Consider the following 20,784-nt stretch of genomic DNA (forward strand, 5'->3'; position numbering starts at 1 on the left):
ACCTATACTTGGAAGGTTCACAACAATGTTATTTGTTTTGATCAAACTAGCGCTGTCTAGGAGTATAAACTGATTTTAAAATTTTCAATGTACATGAATACCTGTACGGTCAATGTATCATCTACTGTGAAAAAGAAGAAAATTGTGGTTATGTGGTTATGTCAATTCAATGACATATTAATCAAATAATATTGGTAACTGTTGGTTATTCTAAAAACTGAAATTTCTAGACTTCTGTTCATTATTTCAAAAAAATATAAAATCGCATTATTTATAATTTTAAAAATCAGAGCTCAAAATGGTGGATTATAGTAAATGGAAAAATATTGAGGTATGTGATTTTCTGTAAAATTTTTCTCATTTCTATTCCCTGAAAAATATTTTAAGTATTAATGTCATTTCAACGAATAATTCAAGTTACAATTATTTTAATTCTAATTAACTACAAAATGTAGATATCAGATGATGAAGATGAAACGCATCCAAATATTGATACACCTTCCTTATTTCGATGGAGACATCAAGCAAGAATTGAAAGAATGGAAGAGAGGAAGAAAGAATATGAAAATATCGAGAAAAAGAAAAGTGATCACATAAAGAAGACTTCAGAATTGAAAACTAAATTAGCAGAAGCTGAAAAAACAAATGCGAGTAATTTAAATGATCTAAAAAAGGCTTTACAGGATTTGGAAATTGAAGGAGATAAAATAAAAAAAGAGGAAGAAGAAATTAGGAAAAAAGACAAGGTAACCTGTAAATTTTATTTTTCTATTCCATTAGAGTTCATTCTTATTCTTTCTTCTATTTATTCTATTATTTTTAGTTTCTACCTTTAACTATTTTTTTAGTTGACACCATGGAATGTGGATACAATTAGTAAACCAGGTTTTGCAAAAACAGTTATTAACAAGAAGCCTTCTCGTCCCAAAGATGACAATTTGACCGAAGAACAAAAAGAGGCTAGACTAAACAAATTTATAAAGGAAAATGAAAAAGATCTTAAACATTTTGGATTGTTACGGAAATATGATGATTCTAAAGCTTTTCTGAAGAGCCACAATAATTTGGTTTGTGAAGATACTGCTAATTATTTGGTAGTTTGGTGTATCAATTTAGAAATGGAAGAGGTAAATACAAATATACCTATATTTTAATATGTTTTTTACTTCTTAATTTATTTAAACTGTTTTTCAACAGTGGGGTAAATTTATACACTGTCCCTTACTAACACTAGACTTATCTCACTCATATCATAATTAACTTATCACTACTTGTATCATTGAATATTCACAAGTTCATAACTACTTTTCTAAATTATTTTATTTCACTGAATTTTTAGTTCCATTCACTATGATTTTTTAATTATAAACAGTTTATAAAAACATACCAGACTCCGCGAATTTGCCAAATTTTAGAATTCCATTATAACCGGATATGACCGTCTCCTCGGTCGTGAACGAATTCGTAACAATATTTTTCCTATTCATACACATAGAAATTTATATAAATACATGTTAATACTATGAAAATATTTGAATTTTTTTTCACAGAAACACGATTTAATGGCACATGTGGCACATCAGACAATATGCATGCAGTATATACTTGAACTGGCTAAACAACTTGATTATGATCCAAGAGCATGTGTCGACGCCTTTTTCTCCAAGATCCAAGTAGCCGAAGTAGAATATAAACAGTCATTTGAAAATGAATTGGAACAGTTCAAAGAGAGAATCAAAAAAAGGGCTGCTGAGAAGTTAGAGGAAGCCATGAAGGTATGATATGGAATGAAACAATTGGACATCTTTAATTTATAGTACCATAATGGTTTTTTGGTTCCTTCTACATTTCTTTTGGCATCTACTTTATTTTTTTCAGTTTTTGCTTATGATTAAATGTTAGTACTTATATGTAATTCTATCCCTAGATCGTTAATTATTTGTTAACAAAAAATCTACTCATCTAGATCTATCCCAAGATTGAATTTTAGTATCTGTGTAAAAATCTTTTATATTTCCTTCAATTATCCATCCATTTTAAAACCCGAGGTCCAAATAGCATAGGTGGAATTTGAAAAGATATGAGTGATACATGAGAAAAAAGAATATTCCAAATTATTATTCAAAGAAGAATATTCTCGCTTCACATCCCTAAATGCACTTTATGCATCCATAAATTTTTCTTTGCGTCTTCTATTAACTGAAAATGGATGCCCTAAGCAGTAATCTGGCTTTTGAAAGAGAATAGTCAGCCATATTAAAAAGGAATATGGTTGTTGTTTAAATTGTTTTGTTGATTTTTATGCATTCATTTTGAGATTACATCTTTTTCCAATTTAATGTTAACACTATTAAATACTAGTTTTTATGATAATTATTGTAGGAAGCTCTAGAAGAAGAAAAGAAAAGTAGATTAGGTCCAGGTGGATTAGATCCAGTTGAAGTATTTGAAAGTTTACCGGATGAATTAAAGAAATGCTTCGAATCACAAGATATAAAACTTCTACAAGAAACTATTGCACAGATGGACGAAGAACAAGCGAAGTACCATATGAAACGTTGTGTTGATTCAGGTCTTTGGGTACCGGAATCTCGCAAGAAAAAGGAAGAGAACGAAGAAGAAGATTCTGCTGAAGCACCAGAACAAGAACAATCCACATCTTAAAGACTAAATTGTACATAAACCTTTATGGCAAACTGATTAAATTGCATCTTGATCATGATTTTCATTTGATACTAACCTGACAGTATATACATGTGCTCATTTTAATATGATCCATAATCAGTATCTTAAAAATCCGAATGAAGAAAAATTGAACGATTTCTAAATTTCTTTGAAGTAATTAGAAATAAATTCATAAGTTCATATCTTTGATGTTTATCGCATAATAAAAACCCATTTCATTCTAGTTAATGTAACGGAGAACAAGATACTTATGATAGATCAGTTCATCAATTTTTTTTGCTTAAATTAGTATTTAATTTTCAATAAAGAAATTAAAAACAATATGTCGAATTATTTCCTTATTTTCAACAATTCGCGGACACACAAACTGTAGCAGAGGGGATAAAACATCAAAATAATTTTTTTTGGTATGCAATACTCGGAATACCAATTACTTACAACTGCGTACAGGGTCTTCTTTGTTTCTTCTTGGTGTAATGCTAATCGAGGGCCATAACTGTCCCAGGATGTAGAGGACGTTGGCTCGTCGAATTTTCTTCTGGTGGTATTGATAGATTAGCTAGATCCTGATGTATCTCCTTTCTACAATCCTGTGGGTATAATGGAAGTATCCGGCCACTCTTTTAGTAAGATCTTCCTATAAGACATATTAGCAAGTTAGACCTTCCTCTTTGTTTCTTCTTGGTGTAATTATTGCTGATCGTGGACCATAATTGTCCCAGGATGTTGAGGAAGTCAGCTCGTGGAATCTTCTTCTAGTGGTATCGATAGATTAGCTAGATCCTGATGTATCTCCTTTCTATAATCCTATGGGTTTAATGGAAGTATCCGGCCACCCTTTTAGTTAGACCTTCCTCTTTGTTTCTTCTTGGAATAATTACTGCTGATCGTGGGTCATAATTGTCCCAGGATGTTGAGGAAGTCAGCTCGTCGAATCTTCCTCTGGTGGTATCGATAGATTAGCCACATCCTGATGTATCTCCTTTCTCTAATCCTATGGTTTTATTGGAAGTATCTGGCCACCCTATTGATTAAGGTACTTTCCGATTTGTAGTTGGGTTCTATTAAATTGTTTTTACTTCTAAAAAGCTGTCTCTATACTTGTTATTGATTATCTATGTTCCAAGAATTACTAATTTGAGGTGACATCTTCACTGGTTCACCAGGTTATCACATTAGAAATTGCCTTCAGCTCGAAACAGTGCAATTGAGGGTTTTCTTACCTTCTGTGTATCGAGACGTCTTGAATTTCGGTTTCACTAGTTGTACAGCTTGTCCTCCTGGATGTAAGATGATTATTGAAAGAAAATGTGAATAATGATAGAGATTATTTTACAAAACGTTAGTTTAAACTACGATAGGAAACATTGGAGAAACTATATAAAGAAAAAGGCTCGGAAAATGAGCTAATGCCCCACGCCATCGTTTTTATTCGCGAGTCTTAACCTCTTAAAAGTTTACATTCGGCTTATTCAATAGATAATTGATTCAATTATTTTTTGTTTGATAAAATATTTGTATTTTTAATCATACCTCGTACAACTTGAGATAAATTATATTCAATAAACGTTTCTGGTTACAAGAGGCGTACGACAGGAAGAAATGATTGGCGGTGTAAAATTTTTAAAGGGAAGAGAAAACAGGCTCTGGAGAAAAAGATTTCTAAGGATTTTTCTTTCAATTAAGATAATGAGGTTAAGTTGTTACTTAGCTATAGAATTAAGGTACGTATTATAATGTTAATGATAAATTTTAAAATATATTATTCTTCGTACAAAAAATAATACGGGTTTTAAATATGCAAAGTTGTTGTAATTTTAGGGGTCATAGGTCGAATGAATAGATGTGATTACAAAATAATTAATTTTCATTATATAGTCAAATTTATCATTCATGGTTATATTATTATATCTAGCTGAATAATTATTTCTATAATGAATAATATTCTTTCTTATTTATCAATCAAGAATCAGATTTACTAATTAGCAACAGAAAGAAAGGTTCATTTGGCTTCAACCAACGAGTTAATAAATTATTAATGTTATAATATAATTTTAAGTAGATACCTATAGAATAAATTTGTTCTTGGTAATTGACAAGACAGGACTATAAAAAAATATAAAATTGTTGTTTGGGTACTAATTAAGAGAAGAGTTAAGGTTAATTACTGTTTTTTGATCGAGTCACGTCGCGTTTGTTTACCCCGGTGGACAAAACAAAGCAACGAATTTCGAAATTTCCATTTTCAACAGTTGCACTTCTGCCGTTGAATTATTTTATTATAATGGAAAGAAAGAAGTTAGAATTAGACAGTTTTTGATACAGAGAAATAGGATTTAGTCCAACTTTTTCACGACATTTTTTGAGAAACCTGAATACCTAACCTAATCGCGTTAACATTTACCAGTATACATCGATGCCTAAATAACTATTGTTAATATTAGTTTTATTCGCGGGTGAAATTCCTAATCAGTTCAGTCCTTTTGGCGATTGTACCCGCCGCAACCGCCAAACTTTAGATTCTATTAGCTTAAAATAAAAGGAACGGCTTCACGGTCTACGTCAATAGACGAGTTCGTAAAAATATCATTACAATTGTTGAATGAGCCAAATTATGTTTCAAAAATGTTGTTAGAACTATTAATCTAAAAAGACAGCGTTTTGAGCTATGTAGACGTATAATATGATATTGATTGGGGCGAAATTCACTTCCTTTGTCTATGTTGTTCAATCAATGCCAATTTTATTGATATGTACAGTAACCCAGATGATGTTCCACACTATATAATCCTCCACAAATCACATTGAGACACTCTGTACAAGGTACGTACACAAATTGTGATAAAAACTTTTCTACCCAAGGTTATTTATTAAAAATCACTATCTTACTATGCATGCTGAGTTCAAATATTTCACAATATAAAACAAAACAAACAAGACGTACTTTGAATTTTACCACAAGGTGAGTATGAATAAGGCTTATCTATTTATTTAATTTACGTCAATTCATCTTTAAATAATTTTACTTTGATATTTTTAAAGAAAATTTGCAATATTCTAATTTTTAAAAATGTCCAAACTCAACATTTCTAGTAACTTCAACCATGTTGAGTGAATGTTTACTAAGATAATAGATAGGCGGAAAATTTTGTAGGTTAGCATTAAGAAAATCGTTTTTTTAAAAGAATTTTATTTTATTATTTAATATAGTTGCATTCAAATATTGGCAGGGACCTAAGTATATAGTGTTGACAACTAAATCGATTACAGCGCTCGATGTGATCAAATTATCGTTAAATCATGCTCGTAATATGAAATATTTTTAATAATAGTTGTTGTGTTGTGTAAATTTCACATATTTCCAGTAGCTAAGTGGATAGGAGATATAAATGAGAGTGAAGAACCGGAATAGTGTATGTAATCGCACATCCCGACCACCAGGACGACCACCTACAAGATGGTATGAAAGCTGGTCTTCATCATCCCAGCTGCAGCTAGTCAACCGTTGATGCAAACACAGGGCTAAGTCCTAACTTACAATAAAGAAGAAGAAGAGGTCTGAGAACAGAAAAAAGTCACTGGAGTGCAGATCTGGAGTATATTTTGGACACGGAAGCAATTCGAAGCCCAATTCATACATTTTACCAACGTTTTCATTGATTTGTGACGTTGCATTGTATTGATGTAATCTTCTTCTTCAAATGGGGCCGTTTTTTCCTCAATTTCGTCCTTCAAATGCCCCAATAATGCTATTCTGGTTTATTAAGACTTAATAGCTCCAAACACTTCTCAGAATCATAAATTCGCAGCAACCACATTCACGATTAATACAACATGTTTCCTTGATATTTTAGGGTCTGAACTATTACAATCAGCTTCACTTTAAGGTTATCCGACATTATTTTGTGGACTTTTTTGAAGTCACAATCGGTGGCAGCCTCTTTGGGGCGTTTACTGCGTGCATCGTTCTTGGTGCTCATTTCGATTCCTTAAAACTTGAAAAAACACTCCTTAGCCGTCCTGGGCTTAACACCGATAATATTTATTCAGCCAATCATCGGCTTCAATAGTAATACTTAATCAACACACGAAATTCCTCTTTTCCAATTTTTTCAAACTAATAAAGTTGAAAATGATATAATTAAAAGATTAATTGTACAACAACTGTCTTTACATACGTGTCTTGTAAAAGTTAGGTTAGGGTAAGTGAAAAGCAAATAGATTTAATACTAGTAGCGCCATCTATGTATCAGCATACAATTTTAAGGCCACCTAATATGATTCGTAGACCAGGAAAGAAACCTTCTTTGTAATTCAATGCCCTGCAATCATTTCTTGAATAAATAACATCAAAAAATAAATTACTTGTGAAACAATGAATTTGCTTCATAGTTTAGTTGTACCAAAAGGGTTTTTTAACGACTTTATTGCAATAAGAGAATATTTCAATATTTTATTAGGAAATTAAAACTATATTTGTGGATTTTCAGATATAATAACTTAACTTTGAAAACACGACAAAAAATACTTTCTCTCCAACTCAATGTTTCTAATTATAGTGAAGATTTCGCTTTTTATGAAATTATTTCGTTTCAGATGTTATCTTCAACATGGATTATATCCCTGCTAATATTAATTTTAACGTCGATATTTGGTTTGTACAAATATTCCACAAGGCATTTTGATTACTGGAAAAAACGGGGAGTATATTATAAGAAACCATCACCGTTTTTTGGAAATTTCTACGAAGTGTTTACTTTACAAACATCGACGTTTGAATTACTAAAGAAAATGTATGAAGAGACTGACGAACCGTATTTTGGAATTTTTGTTTTCGATAAACCGATTTTAGTTTTGAAATGCCCGAAATTGATAAAAGATGTTCTTATAAAAGATTTCAACGTGTTCTCCAATAGGAGTATAACACCTTCTTCTCATAATTTGACGACATCCAATTTTATATTCATGCAAAAGGTTCCAGAATGGAGAACCACCAAATCCAAATTAAGTCCATTTTTTACTTCGTCAATGATGAAGAATATGTTCGTCACCGTAGATTTGGTTTGTAAAAATTTTGTGAAATATTTAGAGAAATCACATGGAATCCTTGATGCAAAACAAATAGGAGGTCAATTCTCTCTCGAGGTTATTTCTAGATGTTTTTATGGTGTTGATCCGCTGTCATTTGATGAACAAGTTTCGTCTTTTCGAAAACATGTCGAAGGGATTTTCGAATTCAGTTTACGAAATATATTCGTTCAGTCCTGTCACTTTTATCATCACTGGTTGGTTGATACTTTAAAATTAAATTTCGTAGCAGCAAATACCGAGACATTTTTCAAAAATGTATTCAACTCTGCTATGCAAGCAAGAGAAAATTATAAAGGGAAAGCTACTAATCTGATTGACGTCATGAATGCTTCGAAAGATGATTCAGGTAATTGAGTAAGTTTCTTATAGAGATATTAACAAACAAGTAAGTTCCTTCAAAGCGTTAACCAGACCCGTTCAATAATCAGTCCAATCAGTGGACCAAAAAATTATTGAGTTGGGATCAAGAGAAAATGCCCAAAGACGCCCCGAAACGCTGATCTAACGATATTAACAGGATGGTTCCCTGCTAGAAGACAGTTAATAGAGACCGTGCACAGTGGTAAAGATTGAGGGAGACCTATGACCAGCAATGGACGCGACTGGCTGGTCGATGATGATGATGATGAAGAAAGTTTTCTTTAACAAACTACAATGAAATCTCCAATGGAATCAAGGCACCTTTAATTCTGTGACCGCAGATGTATTTCAGAGTTAATAAGTCAAAGAAGGTGTGGTCGTGACGAAATCAGGATCGTTTTGGATCCTCATACGATGCAAATAGACATTCAACAGTATTAGCTAATAATCTAACTCTCCTTGTTTCTTAAACCCTAAGCAAAGCCGAGTTTATCAGCCTCGTATCAGATCTTCAATTTTTTCTCAGCTTCTAATCCTTTCTTTATCTGTTGTTTGTTTTATACTCGATTCTGGCCTTGTAGACTATGATTCTACATTAACAACAAAGACCAACGCTGCATTTTAAAGAAAACTCGAAGCTAGACTCTTCAGCAACTAGCTCTGTGAGACCGTTTGGTTAGTACAAATCAAAATACTTCTCCTTCATAGATTCTGCGAGGTTAGTTACTTGAAAGACTAGTGACCGAACTCCTTAACCGGATACTGCCATCTAAGACGTCATCTTCACACCAATGGCTTCACGGATGATCCGGAGTGGCGCTGGTGTATGGAAGAGGACGAAACTGCAGACCACGTTATCTGCGACTGCCCAGCACTCACACGGGTGCGGTTTAAACACCTGGGCAAATACCACAATCTGCCTAACGATACCAAACGGACTTTGGTAACGTGGGGCCTATCTGAAGGCTTCAACCGCTGCCCACACCTATGAGCTATGAACTATGTTACTTGGAAGAAGGCTTCAGAAGATTTTCTCTATTTATCGATACATTGACATGATTGTATGCTGCTATGGAGATACCGAACACTTTCTTAATTTGTTTATATCTAAAGTTCCAACAGGATTAAAGTCAAAATTCTGCTGGAACCAATAAAATGTGTTATTTGCATCTTAGCACATGTACGTATCATATTTATTTTTTAAACTTGTTTCGGTAGTTTTCCTTCTTTTGTACCAAATCCTTATGTGAAATTTTCAGAATTGACGAACGCTTTTTCAAATGCCATTTTCTTCATGGTAGCTGGCCAAGAAACCACAAGCTCTTTGATCAGTTACGTTTTATATGAATTGGCTCTTAATCAAGACATCCAAACAACTTTAAGAGACGAAATAGAAAATTATGTACAAGAATATGGAGATTTAACTTACGAAGAAGTGAAAAATTTGAAATATCTCAACATGGTTATAAGTGGTAAGTATTGAACTAATTCAAAAGGCTTCTTCCTTTTACGTCTCCTTATTTGGTTGGTGTAATGGTTTCTACGATATTTAGCTCTGTTGGTATTGGGTAATTTGATTCCCCATGTTTTAGTCTAAGGATGAATTTGATCGATAGTTGTTTGTAATTTTGAAGATGATATTCCATTAAGATCTTCAGCCACATATAAAATCTATGTTAGCTAGTTATAAATGTTCAAAATTTTTGAATTTTGAACACATTATCAGTAGTAGAATATTTCTATTTAGAGAGAGAAATGCTTTATTGTCAAAAAATTGTTTACAATTTGTATCTTGTAAAAAACTAAGAAACAAACATACAAATAACTAAAGACATAAATAAAATAAAATGTAAATATAAAGTATACACAAGCAAACTACAATAACAAAAATATCTTTGAAAATGTACATGTGAAAATTTTTATATGTAATATACATAAAATACGAATTAAATAATATTCTAGAATAAAAGTCGTTTATAGAGTAGAAGGCACTACAAATTATTACAAAATGTGAGAAAAGATGTTGTAGATTTGATTTCAATTGGTAAATGATTGTGCATTATTTTGTATTGTAAAGTATTGAGTCATTATCTTTCTAAAATTGGAGAAGCGTGCTTACGAGTTAGGCAAACGGATTCAAAGATTGATAATGAAGGAAGAGTCAAATTATTTCTATTTGTAGTTACAAAATTCAAGTAAAATGTGATAACATATCTCTTCGGTTTTATTTAGAGGGTTTGCGTAAATATCCTGTGCTTCCTTTTTTGGACAGAACAGCAATGGCCGATTATCGTCTGAAAGGAACTGACTTAGTAATTGAAAAAGGAATGACGGTTTACGTTTCCTTTTATGCCACTCACATGAATCCACAATATTATCCAGATCCTGAAAAATTTGAGCCCGAAAGGTTTTTGGACGTTGATTTTAATAACGAAGATGGTTTGAAATACTTTCCATTTGGGGATGGACCTAGAACCTGTACAGGCAAGTGATAGAATTATTTATTCAACTTTTCCATTATTATCATTGAAAGGCATAAAACTTTTATATAGCATATATATGGTAGAGCAGGAAACCCAGCTTGGTAGTGTCTAATCATCTCCTGAGTTTTTCGTTTGTTTGCAAGATCTGGTTTGTCGAATTTTATTATGAGAATATAGTGTTTGAATTCTAGCCTTCAAACTTTTCAAGACAACAATCTGGAAAAGATTAAGAATGTGTATTATTCTTTCTATTCTATTGTTTTATTTTGAAATGAACAATTTGAATTTATTCCGATGCGTTTGAATTAAGTATTCAATTTTTTGTTTACAGGAAAAAGATTGGGTTTGCTTATGGCGACCATGGCCATTTTCTATATCGTGTCAAAATTTAAAATAGAAAAATGTGAAAGTACGCCAGTTCAAATGGAATTTGAACCCAAGAGTTTCGTACTACATTCAAAATATGGTCTTACCATAAAAATAATTCCCATTCAATAAGATTGTATATTGTGTTCGATAAATACTGAATATCATTTTTTATAAGAAAATCAGTTCACAAATCTTGGAGAGGATTCCTTCAGAACTGCAAACATGGCCTTTATGTTAGCAATGAACCATTTTATGTAATATTTTTTATAATAATGTATGTTCTATGCATTTAAAAAGTTTGGAATTGTTAAATTAATGTTAAATAAAGTTTCATTTTCAATCAACTGTTCGATTATATTGAATTATATGCCTGGAGAGTATGTTTTTTGGCTACAGAGGTTTGCATCTTTTCGTCGGTAGTACAGATTTCATACTTGACGTCACGGTGACCTATTCCTCTAAACTCATGACCTCTAATTTCTTCTTACCACAACTTTAATACCTCACACAATGTTTTCCCCATATCTCCTTATCTATATAAAGTTTTTATTCGCAACCAATCTCGCCATTATTAACAAAATTATATGTCAATGCCCTTGTGGCCGCATATCTCCTACGTCGCTTGTTACCCACATAATGCCGGACCATTTTCACAAAACATCAACCCTACTTACGTCCCTTGTTCGCTGCCACTCAAGCCATTATCAACAAAACAATATACTACACCTTGTATATAACTTTTTCTATATACCCCGTATATATATTTCAATATTTCGATGTTACCGTTATCATCTTACAAAACATATACGTCACACCCTGCTTTTTTTAACACACCCTGTCGATGTTTCCGTTATTGCCTAACAAATCACTTTTTAATATTTTTTTAAACACACCCCGTATTTCGATACTTCGATGTTGCCGTTATCGCCTGCGGTTAGACGTGACGATAAGGATACGTAACGATGAATGCGACTAATTTGTGGGATACGTGCCTCGAAAAACTACTCAGTATATTTTGGCAGATCCATCTAGGGCTCCGAATATTAATTAAAAGATTCAATCTTGGGTTATCTGTGTGGAACGTCTATAAAATAGGTGGTTTGTGGTTTAGAGATTTTTTTGGTTAAGTTAAGAATCACTCTGTATGTTGAGTGTATTTGTTCTCAAATAAAAAATAAATTGAAGTAAAATTATACTTTCGTAATAAATATAAAAAAAAAGAGTACAATGAATACAATTCCTCAACAAGCACGATAATTATTTGCCAATTAATTTGTTTATTCACGAGGTAATTACTGAAATTTGTAAGTAAATACACATAAATGTCAAATTTACAATGTTGGAAGCATGAGAACTTAGATAATATTGAAATTCAAATATAATTTACATGATAAAGAAATTACATGTTTTGTTTTTATTCATTTGTGAGATTAGTCTTCAGTGATAGTTTACGAAATCACTTTATTTTTGAAAACTGTTTACAAGTAAGTAGTTGACCCAAATTTATTATATTGAGGGATAAAAATATTCGTAATGATCCCAATTTTTTTCACATCTTAACTTATCTGATCACGTATGGAAAATCATCAAATTTTCTGGCGTTTTTGTTGTAGCTACATGGGAGGTTTAATTTTTTACGTCACAGTATTATTTGAATTCAAAATTAGTGAATTTTGTTGCAATCGCTAGGATAAAGATCGGATTGTTGGGTTAAGTGAAATTTTCAATAGAACCAACAGATGTTAATGCATATATTAGCGTTACTAGGGAAATCAGTTGTTTGATATGCATGAAACAGTGATTGATATGTGTACAGCATAAGATGTTTCTACCGGCTCCACCGTAGCGGTGTACTAAAACTGTATCCGCCCTTTCCACACATTGAAACCAACAAAATGCGTGGATGAACTAAATAGCACTTTTGTTAAACGTGAAAAATATTGGGAGTTAACCGACTGTTGTTGGTTTTTCGAAGATCAAATACATTTGTATCGCCGTTCATCGTGTCGATCACACATTGGTTTGATATTTATTGTGATATTTAGAGAGAATATCGCTGTATTAGCAAGAAAATCTATGATGCAAATTGGAAGACTAGCAGTTATCAAAAGTGAAGAGTTTTAGTGAATTTGGGAACGTCGAAAAAATTAGTCACCGTTAATTTAAAGACATTAGCCCAACTAATACAAAAGCTGGACTAGATTCTGCTCTGGGTGAGAAATTCGGTACTAAGGGGGTCATTCCATGTGACGGCCTGTTTTTTAGGGATTTTTAGAATTTTTTTCTACCACCAGTAAATAGATGGAGCTTGAAGTTTATCATCATTTATTAACATATATGTCGACAGTATAAATATAAGTTTTAAGCTAAAAATATTGTATAGAGCTTGAGTTAAAACGTTCTGAACACACCCGCTTCGAAAAAATGAGCTCGCACTTCCTTCACGATTCCAGCTGATTGGCTTATCTGAAACAAAAAAACTGCGTTCTAATCTGTGAGCCTCAATGCACGGAATGGCCTATTACCAAATGAATATACAAAAAATTGGACTTTTGGTAGACATTTAAAGTAAAAGTTGCGAGTTTTGCGTTTTTTTTTTGTTTTTTGCTATAAAAAATCGAAATTTTGGAAATGTTCGATTGGTTCATTCGTTGCGTTTACATGTGTTGAGTGTGCCCTATAAATTTCAAGTTATTCGGTCAAGCCGTTTTTGAGATACGATGGAGGGAAGTTTGAAAAACACAGTTTTGAGAAAAACGCGTTTAAAGTTTCAAGTCTATTGAAAACTATGAAAATCCGAACTTACCCTTAATCGGCGATGCCTGGTCCATATTTAATTTCTGTTTAAGCCTGTAGAAACTTCTCTAAATTTGTATAGATGTATATATGTATAAAAGAGGGGCCAGGTATAAAGTCGACGGTACACAATAGGCCCGGACCCCAACTGCCAACTCAGCGCTCCGAACAGCTCTTTTTTCTATCTGCTGTATCTTTAAAAAGACTTCCAATTTTCAAAAATCACTTAACTATCCTATTCTAGACATGTTAATGACCCCCATAATAGGCATTTCAAAGAGTGCGGTACATCGCACATTAACTGAAAATTTGGACATGAGCTCGGCTCTGAAGAAGGCAAAAAGCGTTCCATATGCAGGTAAGATCATGGCGTCGGTTTTTTGAGATGTGCGTGGAATAGTTATAATTGATTATCTTCAAAAAGGGATGACTATCAACGGCGAGAATTGTGCGAACTTATTGCAACGTTTGAGCGAAGAAATCAAGCAAAAACGGCCGTGTTTCATCAAGACAGTGCACCAGCTCTCACATCCGTTATTACAATGACAGAAATAAATAAAATAAAGTTTAAATTGCTACCTCATGCACCCTATTCGCCAAATTTAGCCCCCTCGGATTACTTTCTGTTCCTAAACTTAAAACATGGCTTGGTGGTCAAAGATCTTCCAATAATGGACAGATGATGTCGGCAGTTAATAACTATTGATCTAAACGGAGATTACGTTGACAAATAAATATATTTTTTCCAAAATTTTTGTATTTATATTGTTGGATCAGGTACTTGACTGTACTTCCTTTATAATTGCTATAGTTTTTTGTGTCTTCTTTCTTGTTATTTCCATTTTTGCAGCTGTTTCAGTTACTGTATTGTCTTTTGAATTTATATCATATTTTGTTGCTTTGATTTCTGCTACTTTCATTATTATTTCAGTCTCTTTAGTTTCCATCTCGTTAATATCATTTTCTACTGAAAGATATCTAAAATATTGTCTCCATTTTTCCATTATATCATCTCCGTTTGCTATTGTGTCTCCTTTGGTGTAGTTGTTTATCAGTAATTTCTTATTATCGTTTTTTGAGTGCTTTTAATAGTATAATAATTGTTTTTATTATTTTTAGATGCTCATAACGTCGTCATGGGTCCTGGACCTTTTCGGATTAGTGGTAATTTCGGGAATTTCGAGTTACATATATTTCACTAGAAATTTTAATTATTGGAAGAAAAGGAAGATTTATAGTCCAACACCGATACCGTTTTTCGGAAACTTTTTTGATTCTCTTAGTTTCAGAACAACTATTCACGAAAATGTCAAGAAGTATTATGATAGTACTGAAGATCCCTTCTTCGGATTGTACATTTTAGACGAACCTGTTTTAGTGCTTAAATCCCCCCAACTAACTAAAGATGTTCTAATCAAAGATTTTACCGTTTTTTGCGATAGAAGAGTATCAACACCGAAACATTCCGATATGCTTTATTCGGTATTTTTTTTGAAATATAATCGATGGAAAAAAGTTCGATCGGTACTTTCCCCATTATTTCGTACTTCGGTACTCAAAAACAATTACTTTCATTTAGATGACACTAAAAACCTTCTGATTGATTTTTTATATAAAAACAATGGTCTTATCGACGCCAGATTGATCGGAGGACATTTCGCTACAGAATTATTGGCGAGGTGGTTTTTTCGAGTCAATCCTCATTGCTTCGATGGAGGAGAATCCATATTTAGGAGATATATTCATAAATTATTCGACTTCAATTTCCGAAATGCCGTTATACAAAATTTGTTTTTCATCAAACCGTCGTGGGTTTCTTTCTTCAGATTAGATTTCGTAGTCGATGATGCTATTAACACTTTTAAAGATGTTTTAATGACTTCAATGGCTGCTAGGAAAGACCAATTCAATGGCAATGTGCAAGATTTAACCGATTTAGGTAGCAAAGGTGTACTTGAAAAAGAAAAAACGAATAATGATAATATGGGTAAGTTTTTCTCACTGCGAGGTTCCTTCTAAACTAAAACTGTTTATGTCGGAATAACTCTTAACAGAGCTGCAAGAGCAGTCGTTGACTCTTTTCTGCCATTTGATTTTCATTTATTCAATATTATATATTAGAGAAAAAGGACACTACACTAACCAAATCGTTTAGACCAATCAGCTTCATAAAGCTTCTACTGAAAACTTACAATTGATAAACGAAATGCTCTGTGAAATGAAGAAAACGTGGTACGTTCATTCTTATACATAGAAAGCGCCTTTGACATTACTCTACATGTGGTTATCAAAAGAGCATTAGACGTGAAAATAGTAGATCGGAAAAGCTCCAGATGGAAAACACAGTTAGGATCCAAATACCATTTTTATTACTGCAAAAGGAGGAGTTGTATCCCAACTTCTGTGGAGCTTAGTAGGACTGACTGATTTCAACATTTCCTGTTAAGAATATGCCGACGTCATAGTCATATTCGCAAAAAGAAGCTTTAAGAATTCACTCTGTGAAGTACAGGACTCAACTTCATAAGAAGGTGGTGTCGATCGGTGGGATTAAATGTCAAACCGAACAAATCATATTTAATTACCTTCACTATTAAGAAAAAACTCAAAATGTCAAGCTAAACGAGCAAGCTATTGACTGGAAATACCTGGGACTCATATCGTCATCATCAACATCATCATCATCATCATCATCAAGCCTTTCAATCCCTTGGATTATGGCTGTCGCTTTTAGCGCTTTAAAATCCTTTTTTTTGAGGTGGATTACTCCTCGTTTTTTATTTTTGTTTTCTTTATAATTTATCGTTTTTCTTGACTGCTTTTGTTATTATTTTTCATTCCTTTCGTTTCCGGTATTTTGCCTTCCAGTTCTCTATATTAAGCGCTCTTATGTCCTTCTCTATTTCGTGTCTCCAAGTCTTTCTCGACCTGCCTCTTCTCCTTGGCTACAATGGGGTCCATTGCGTTATTTCTCCATCATTTCAGTCGGTTTATATTTTTATATTTTCCTATAAACTTCTTCATACCTATATTCTTCGTGTTTTTTGAAAGTTCATTGAAAACTAACTAAGTTGGAATGTCGGGAATTGTCGGTAAACTGAAACTAACTTCAGTCTCTGAAGAATATCTGAAGTATCTGCTCGGTATGTTTGGATTAAAATAAATTTAATCCCTTTCATTTTTCAGTTTTTGACATAGCAGTGTCGAATACTATATTTTTTTTAATTGCTGGTCAAGAGACATCGAGTACTATTTTAGCTTTTACATTGTATGAACTAGCAGTAAATCAGAATGTACAAGATAAATTGAGGAAAGAAGTTGAAATCAATTTACAAAAACACGGAGACTTTACTCAGGATGGTATCAAAGATAACAAATATATGGAAATGTGTTTAAATGGTAAGTATAATCATTTTATTGAAGATACCTTTAGTTAGTCCACCACCACCACCAGGAGTTTACTTTGTAGTGACCCTTAAAATCATCAAAGAAAACAGTGAACTAACATTCATAGTTTTGGAACAACTTACAAGGGTTGAGACAGGCAAATACTCTTCTGGAAAACTATAACCAGAGAAGACCTGCTGAATTGTAACAATCTACGAATACAAACAGAAGATCTATAGATGCCCTCGCCTCAACGAATACCTGAAGATGCTAGATCTGGCAGATAATGCGGCGTGCAGGTTTTGTTGCACAGTGGACGAAACCTCAATCCACATTCTCTTGATGGATGAAATACTAAAGGGATCCAGGACACAACACCTGAATTAGAAGCCATCCCACATTCTAGACATTTTAAAAGGAGTGGGATTGATGGATCAGCTGTAAACACTGGGTTCTTCAGTACCGCAACAAGAAAGGGGGACGCAAAGACCCGCAAACTTTCTTTTCATTTAGATAACGAATCACAGATCTGATTCCACAAGCGGTGGTATTTTCAATTGAGGCCATCATAAAACAAAAACACTTCGGTAGCAGCGATCTGAAAATGACGTAAATTGCTTCTGCTTGAGTCAGAGTAACTGCCGCGTTTGTTCGGAACTGCGATCGCAGTTCTGTCGCTGATAGAAACTTACTTTATGACATTGTAGTATAAATGAAAGATCCTGAGCTTCAAACGAGTCATTCATTTATTCAGTAACTAGGGTAATGATATTACAGATGTGAAAAAACTAGGAAGATGAAAATCAATCGCCGATTACATCGACGTCAACATAAATATCAAGTTAGAACGAGAAAGAAACTAGTACTACCATGCACGTGGTGTAAAAGTTGTCTTCACGAGTAATACTCACATTAAAAAATACACTTTTCTTTGACTTTCTATTTCTTAGACCTTATATTAAATTATAGACGTTTCGATTTACTTCGGTCTTTATTAAAATATATTATTGCACTCTAAACAATATGGATGGCGTGCTTTTACGTCAGATTCTTTTATATCATGGAAACTTTTTTGATTCTAATACTTCAAAAATGTTTTTTTCGTACTGCTTCGCGAGAAAAAATTATTTAAAATTTTTTGTACATAAGAAACTGTTGTTTAAAGCTCACCAACTCTTTTAGAAACGATGAGGAAGTATCCAGCCTTACCATTTTTGGATAGAATACCTATTACGGATTATAAATTTAATGGTACAAATTTCGTGGTCGAAAAGGGGACGTCGGTTATCATACCATTTTTTGCATTACATAGAGATGAAAATTATTATCCGAATCCCGACAAATACGAACCAGAGAGATTTTTGAACAATAATTTCAATGTGGATGGTTTGAATTTTATTCCTTTCGGAGAAGGACCTAGAGCATGCTTAGGTAAGGCAACGTTGTTGATTGGTTTATGAGGAAGCTTTGACGGAACACAAAATTCTGTAAATTTAGTAGTTATGTACAATTTTTAAATATTAATAGTTTTGTTAAAATTGTTATGAGTGTTAAATAAGAATTTAATTTGCTATCCTACTCTAATAATGTCTGGCGCTCCTTTCTATTTGCTACTACAGCGCCACCTTAATTCGCTCCCTTTCAACGGTCTTCCGTTGTTGAAGAAACCGAGAAAAAGTCATGGAAATATTATATTGAAAGTGTTAAGTTATAAAGAACGCGTGTTAAGCGGTTTTCTGCTTTTTAAAGTGGCCAAATGATACTTAACGTTGGACTAACCGTGTAGATATATAAGAAATGAAATATTTACGATTAATTTCAGATGTTAATAGAGGTATTATTGTATTTACCCACACTTGATACATTATGGGGTCAGAAAAAATCAATAAAACTAGTCATCAACAATTTTTAAGTTGGAATTTCAGGAACCGTTGGCGATATTCATACTGAACACACTGTTTACACCAACACTCACAATTACACTGTTTGAGGCGCGTTTCGACAACCAAGTTGTCGTCTTCAGAGATAAAATCTAATAACTTGACTTATCTGTTTAATACTAAATTTTCCCACCAATAAAGTCTCATCCGTGGAAATTAATTCCAGCGGGAAAAAACTCCTTGGTGGGAATTTTCGTATTCATTCTTTGACTACTAATCTGTAGAGTGGGCTGTAAGGAATTGGCCCTTTTTCCTTACTTAAGCTACTCTTACATCTAGCAACTTCAATGCTTTCAAATGCATCCAACAGTTTTTGTGCTCTTTAAACCGGACAATAACGGATCTCTTAGTCTGACCAATATACTTTCCGTCACAATCACCATAGAAATGAGTGGTTTATATGAAATAAGCAAAGGGCCAATTTCTTACAGCCCACTCGGGGGAGAAGGTTTATTGCTGGGAGAATTTAGTATAAAACATTCACAGGTTATTAGATTTTAGTTTACCTTCAGTTCCTGAAGAGGATAACTTGGTTATCGAAACGCGAAAGACAGTGTGTAATTGTGAGTGTAGGTGTAGTGTTGTTGTAGACAGTGTATTCAGTATAACAATTTTTGATATTATACTGATACAACACGTCTCAGTTCTGATAATAATGTTTCCCTACCAGCGAAGAAACGTTTCACTAGAAAATAATCTAATACAGACAGAAAATGTGTTTTTTTTAATGGAAAAAATTAGATTGATGCGGTTATTTTCCAAATTATACATCAACTTTTCACATTTGGTTATCCCTGGTGTAAATAAAGTTCTAGAAAAGTTTGAAAATACCTCAAAGTTTATAATTAAATCTTTTTAACAATTTTAGGCAAGAGACTTGGTATGATGGCATTAGCTATAGCTATGTCCAATATTATAATCAAGTTCAAATTGGAAAAATGTGATGGAACTCCAGAAAAGATAGAATTCGAACCGAAAAATTTTGCTCTAATATCAAAAGTTGGTCTACCGATAAAAATTACCCCTATTGATTGACAGTTTTTTCAAATTGAAAATAATAAAGATATTTTTATACCATACAGTTTGTTTTATTGGAACGAATTAATTATATTGTGTTTTTATTTTAACAGTTCGGGTATCAGCTTCTGATGAAAACGTCGTGAATGCTTTCAGTAGCATTTCAAACTGCGTAGGACAGTTGCATCAAAAAATTGAGTAATTTAAAAAAAAAAAAATAGGTAGTGTAGGTAGTAGACCAAAAATTCTCAAGATAGTTTCCACGTGTTTGCTGGTGCCACTTTTGATCGTCCAACAATCGGTTGTTGTGCCAGAAAACCTCGATGCTGTACCGTATAAAATCCACTCGGATTCATTCAAGATTTCATGAATTGCCATTGGATACCGCATAATTGGACAATTGCTCAAAAAAAAACTCGTGTCGATAGGTGCAAAAAATGAAGAACCATGGATTGATGCGTACGAGGTCTGGCTATTAAATAACGAGACTGCGCGTCTAGATGGCGCTCTAGGCGGGTGGGATACAAAGATATTTTATCTATGCACCTCCCAAAACACGTTTCCGTCACTATTATAGTATTTGTGTAGTAGCGGTTTGAAACGAACGTTTTTTTTTTCTCATGTCGAAACAATTTTTTCATAACCAGTCTCGTTAT

The 20,784-nt window shown here is 33.1% G+C and overlaps 2 protein-coding genes across 2 annotated transcripts; both read left to right on the forward strand.

The window, feature by feature from the left end:
* The first annotated feature begins 150 nt into the window (after nt 1-150).
* LOC130900133 (hsp90 co-chaperone Cdc37) lies at nt 151-3,006 on the forward strand. Its single transcript, XM_057810523.1, has 5 exons — nt 151-331; nt 456-746; nt 849-1,127; nt 1,551-1,775; nt 2,383-3,006. The coding sequence occupies exons 1-5, from the start codon at nt 299-301 to the stop codon at nt 2,662-2,664; spliced, it is 1,110 nt and encodes a 369-aa protein (XP_057666506.1). The 5' UTR covers nt 151-298; the 3' UTR covers nt 2,665-3,006.
* Nucleotides 3,007-5,676: 2,670 nt separating this feature from the next.
* On the forward strand, nt 5,677-20,188 carry LOC130900262 (cytochrome P450 6k1-like). Its single transcript, XM_057810768.1, has 10 exons — nt 5,677-5,839; nt 7,282-8,122; nt 9,396-9,608; nt 10,369-10,620; nt 10,951-11,112; nt 12,423-12,472; nt 14,904-15,771; nt 16,971-17,183; nt 18,354-18,602; nt 19,980-20,188. Exons 2-10 carry the CDS (start codon nt 7,282-7,284, stop codon nt 20,144-20,146), a joined length of 3,015 nt encoding a protein of 1,004 aa, XP_057666751.1. The 5' UTR covers nt 5,677-5,839; the 3' UTR covers nt 20,147-20,188.
* The last annotated feature ends 596 nt before the right edge of the window (nt 20,189-20,784 follow it).

This window comes from Diorhabda carinulata, chromosome 12 (assembly GCF_026250575.1).
Source record: "Diorhabda carinulata isolate Delta chromosome 12, icDioCari1.1, whole genome shotgun sequence".
NCBI lineage: Eukaryota > Metazoa > Arthropoda > Insecta > Coleoptera > Chrysomelidae > Diorhabda > Diorhabda carinulata.

Coding starts and splice junctions, on each gene's coding strand:
- LOC130900133 (XM_057810523.1), top strand. CDS start 299: ATGGTGGATTATAGTAAATGGAAAAATATTGAG. Junction 1,128..1,550: donor TCAATTTAGAAATGGAAGAG/GTAAATACAAAT, acceptor TTTTTTTCACAG/AAACACGATTTAATGGCACA. Junction 1,776..2,382: donor AGTTAGAGGAAGCCATGAAG/GTATGATATGGA, acceptor TAATTATTGTAG/GAAGCTCTAGAAGAAGAAAA.
- LOC130900262 (XM_057810768.1), top strand. CDS start 7,282: ATGTTATCTTCAACATGGATTATATCCCTGCTAATATTAATTTTAACG. Junction 11,113..12,422: donor CATAAAAATAATTCCCATTC/AATAAGATTGTA, acceptor TTGTGAGATTAG/TCTTCAGTGATAGTTTACGA. Junction 17,184..18,353: donor TATGGAAATGTGTTTAAATG/GTAAGTATAATC, acceptor CAACTCTTTTAG/AAACGATGAGGAAGTATCCA.